The 1,988-nt window shown below is 38.1% G+C and overlaps 1 protein-coding gene across 1 annotated transcript; it reads right to left on the bottom strand.

Annotated features, from left to right (window-relative positions):
* Positions 1-667: 667 nt before the first annotated feature.
* Positions 668-1,240, bottom strand: LOC141654918 (uncharacterized). Its single transcript, XM_074462025.1, has one exon. It carries the CDS (start codon positions 1,238-1,240, stop codon positions 668-670), a length of 573 nt encoding a protein of 190 aa, XP_074318126.1.
* Between the last annotated feature and the right edge of the window lie 748 nt (positions 1,241-1,988).

Here is a 1,988-nt window from a genome sequence, read left to right as displayed (position 1 = left end):
TTAAATCCGCCATCTGGTAAGCCTACGTTAGATGGTTCTTCAACCCAAACATTTGTCAGACAACTCCGGTTTCCCGTCATGTGATGCGAAGCTCCACTATCAATTAACCGTTCCCGTTCAATTTTAGTATGCATACCTGTCAGTTTTTCGCTACCTTTAGGACTGCCACCGAGTAAAATTCGAACCCTTTCGATTTCTTCACTTGTGAGAGACACATTCTTCTTGGACGAGTCTCCTTCTTTTGACGAATTGTTCACTGCATTCGCCTGATGGTTGTCATACTGTCCTCGTCCCTGCGATCTGCCACGACCACGTCCTCTGCCAAATCTTCCTCGTGTCCCTCTTCCTCTTTCTCTTGCTTTCACGGTTTCATATCCATGCTTGTCATAGCAATTTTCCTCCGTGTGATAATACTTTTTGCAGTAATTACAATAAGGTAAGTCTGCTTCTTCTTCTCCATCTTCCTTTGCGGAATTTCTTCTGCCCCTTCCCACGCCATAGGACCGAACAGCCATAGCTGCTTCATTGTTTTCTTTTTTTACCTTCGTCACATTAGAGTGTCTCTCTTCGCGTAATACCAACGCATATGCTCGAGGTAAAGTAGTGATGGGGTCTTCCATCAACAAATTGCTACGGATGTGTCCGTATAGATTATTGTCAAGTCCCATCAAAAATTGATGGCCTTCTCTTCTTCCCGCTCCTTAGCAATCTCGGCTGCTGCTCCACAAGTGCATCTCGTATTCTTGCTATAATTCACAAGTTCATCCCAAATGGTTTTCAACTTTGTGTAGTATTCAACCACAGGTAGCCTCCCCTGCTTGCATTCCATCAATTCCCCTTTTAGTTGATGCACCCGCGGCGCGTTTCCAGCAGAGTACCTATTCTTCAATTCCTCCCATACTTCTGAGATGGTATGCTCAAAAGCGATACTCGGATGTAATTTAACATCAATTACATTCCTCAACCATGCTTTCAACATGGCGTTGCATTGCCTCCAGGCCACGCATTCGACATCGTCGTCATTGTCTTCATCCGGTTTCTTGACCTTTCCCTCAATAAATTTTAGTTTGTTTTTAGCATCCAAACCATTTCTGACAGCCGGTGCCCACAAATCGTAGTTATCACCGTCAAAAATGATTTGTGTCAACATGAGACTAGTGCTATCCGATTGGTGAAGGTAAAGCGGAGAAGTCGTCGGAATAATTTTTCCTTTCGAGCCCTTGTCGTCGTCTCCTGGCATGGCTCCTTGATATTTGAGTATTTTAATTTTTTTTGTTATTTGTGTTACCCTAGCTCACGATACCATGAGAATTTGAGAGGCAGAGAAAGAATAGAAGATGTTCTCTTATTATTAAACTCAATATCAACGTCTAACATGTATACAAAGAGTCCCTCTACACAATCTCCTTAAACCTAGCAACAGAATACTCTAATAACCATATTTACATATATCTAAATATACACCATATAATATCGTTACCATATTTTCTATATACTCGATATTATGCTATACGCCTTTCCATAGAATAGGAGAACAATAGAAGAGAACATAATTGGAGAAAAAAAGAAAACTTGACGGATAATTATAGAACTTTTACGGGTTAAATAAATGAAATTTTAGCAAAATGATCAAACAAAATAGCAAATATTAACACAAACTAGATAAATGAAGAAGGGAAAATGAAATTTGTTCAAATTACGGGTTAAAATTGAGTTTAATATAAAATAAAATGTACTTTCGTGTGTAAGGTATCAGATATTATAACTAATTTCAATCAATAAACTTACATTTTTCTCTGAAAAAAAAGGGTAAAAGAATAAGGGCAAATTAAATCATGCTACGAAATTACTTTTATATGCATCCGTCATTAAAGCAAAAAATCTAGTGCTTTTAGGTTAGGTTCACGTTAAGTAACAATATTTAAAATAACTTGCGATGTTTTAAGAAGTTACGAGAAAAAAAACTGAAAAGCTAACTATATACATAA

This window comes from Silene latifolia, chromosome 5 (assembly GCF_048544455.1).
Source record: "Silene latifolia isolate original U9 population chromosome 5, ASM4854445v1, whole genome shotgun sequence".
Taxonomy (NCBI): domain Eukaryota; kingdom Viridiplantae; phylum Streptophyta; class Magnoliopsida; order Caryophyllales; family Caryophyllaceae; genus Silene; species Silene latifolia.
This window is presented reverse-complemented; position numbering and strand designations above follow the sequence as displayed.